At 36.4% G+C, this 2,390-nt stretch overlaps 1 protein-coding gene across 1 annotated transcript; it reads right to left on the bottom strand.

The window, feature by feature from the left end:
• Positions 1 to 342: 342 nt before the first annotated feature.
• On the bottom strand, positions 343 to 1,144 carry LOC104235950 (photosystem II repair protein PSB27-H1, chloroplastic). The gene has a single exon (XM_009789787.1). The coding sequence runs from the start codon at positions 1,043 to 1,045 to the stop codon at positions 530 to 532; it is 516 nt and encodes a 171-aa protein (XP_009788089.1). The 5' UTR covers positions 1,046 to 1,144; the 3' UTR covers positions 343 to 529.
• Positions 1,145 to 2,390: the final 1,246 nt, after the last annotated feature.

Raw genomic sequence — 2,390 nt, 5'->3', positions numbered from 1 at the left:
CAGCATAATTTGCTGGAATTTCAAATGTGCTGGAATTCCAACATAATATGTTGGAAGTTTACACGTAGGAACTCCATATAGTCCCCCAAATTATACTGGAATTTTCCATATCAACTAAACAGTGGCTATTTTTTAGTGACTTTACAAACATTGTCTATTTTTCGATTACCGATCAAAAGAATGGCTAGGCCATGCTATTTTCACGATTAACTCGGAATAGGTTTGATGTTCGTCTAGCATTCGAGTCAAGTTTGAATTTCTCATAATTCAGCTCAAATCGACTCGACTAAACACCAATTGAATACAATTGATCTCTTAGCAATAATAAATAGAAAAGAGAAATAAGAAGAATTTATCTAAATTACGACTAACCTTTTACTTAGTTTTATAGTAACAAGGAACATAACTTGGAATCAAATAGTGAATCCTCATCTTTATACTTCCAATTTCATAGTCAGAAATTTAAATATAGAAATTTCAGAATTATACCAAAAAAATCACCAAACATCTACAAAAGTAGCTTTCTCTTTTATCTTCCCCTCTGTAAAGCCTTCTCAGCAGTGTCCATCTCTTCCAAGATTCTCTGCTTTCTCTTAGCCGGAATGGGTGTGGTCGGCCCAAAGCTAACATAATGGCCCGAAACAGCATTGAGGGCCGAGTAAATGTCACGGAATGAGGCCCGGCCCAATAAAGCCTTCTCTCTTCTGTACTTAGCAACCCAATAATTAGAAGCCTCTCTCAACTCAGTAACAGAATCAGCTAAGTTCGGATCACTTTTCTCCATAGAGAGCGTGGACCTCACTTTCTTAATCACTTCCGAAGCTTCCCTCACGTACTCCTCGTCGGAAGCAGCGAATGCTGACGTGGCAGGTAGGAGCAATGCCGGAGTAAGGATTCCGGCAGCCAGAGAGAGGAATTCACGGCGGCGGGTGGATGAGACAGAGGTTGAGACGGTGGCGGTGGTGGTAGAGGAGAGTTTTGATCGAATAGGGGTAAGGGGTTTTGGGGTGGAGGTGGATGGGGTTATTAGGGTTGGAGAAGCCATGGTTTTGTTGTTGTTGGAGAAGGAAAGTTGATGAAAGAGAGATTGTTGTAGTTTTGGTGTAAAGGGGAATGATGAATGGAGATGGTTGGATTAATGACACGTTGGCTTATCATCTTATCTAAGATATACTATAGTTTATGGATGAGAAAAGGTCTAATGAGATTGTAGTATGATATGGAATGACCTGGAAATTAATCTGGTCTCAACGAAGTTCTGGACCCATCTTTTTTCATGAAATAAATAGGGTAGTACAGTAGCTTTTAGGAGATCAGACATTTAAATTCAGTCATTTGAAGGGGGTTTTGGCATTGGAGCAATAGTTAGAAATTAACCGATGAATCTTGCATCAGGATAGACGGCCTATATTATACCTTTTGGGTACTATCTTTCTCAGATCCTGCGTAAATACATAATGCTTCGTGCAAGAGAACATTTAAACTCAGGGATATCATGCTTAAAATTTTAATCCATTAGTCATTAGTAGTGGTGATAAAATGAATAAAATAACCAGTTATTCTTACATATTATCCACTAAAAATGTGTTGGATAATGGACTTTTTAAAAACGGGTAAAAAATGGATAAGAACTATATTATCCACTTAGAAAATGGATAACTAGTGAGTTAATTTTTACATTCGTAATGACTCAAATTATGGATTCCTCAAGTTTGGGAAGCTAGGAAATCTCTCAAAAGTGATCATATTCAATAAGATCCATATTATCGGTCGGTAACCCATTTATTATCCATATTAAATATGGGTCGGATCGGATAATTTATCCACTTTATATTACTCATTTTCAACCTGTCTATATCCGACCCGATCTTCCACTTTGTCAACCCTAGCCATTAGATATCAAAAACATTAACCCTGTTATGAATAGTTTGTACATTGGATACTATATTGGATGTCCATGTTGTGAATAACTTAAAGATTAAATTTCCTACTTTATGTCCATCATCTTTACTTTTTATGCTTATAAAAGGCCATGTAATTGCAATGGAAAAATACACCAAAGTGAAAGAAGAAAACATTTCTCCCTTCTTTCTATCTCTTCTTATTTACATTTTACTGCATTACTTTTATTTTATTACACGTTATCAGCACGAAGCTCTAATTTTATTCTTAACTTCCGCTAAGTTGAGCCATATTTTATTAAGGTATGTATCATTATAATCATCTTATTTATGGCAGTACATATCATATGCTCACTGTTTGCAGATTACTTGTGCGCTTGGGCATCTTAAATAGTTTAAGTACATTGCAGTGATTAAATAACTATTTCCTTCCGTGCTCAACTCTTAGAGGACCTCAAAGTCATCAAACTAGCTATGCACTAATGTCAT

Source organism: Nicotiana sylvestris, chromosome 7, assembly GCF_000393655.2.
Source record: "Nicotiana sylvestris chromosome 7, ASM39365v2, whole genome shotgun sequence".
Taxonomy (NCBI): Eukaryota; Viridiplantae; Streptophyta; class Magnoliopsida; order Solanales; family Solanaceae; genus Nicotiana; species Nicotiana sylvestris.
This window is presented reverse-complemented; position numbering and strand designations above follow the sequence as displayed.

Bases quoted from the DNA above. Each gene is read 5' to 3' on its own strand.
- LOC104235950 (XM_009789787.1), bottom strand. From the start codon at position 1,045: ATGGCTTCTCCAACCCTAATAACCCCATCCACCTCCACCCCAAAACCC.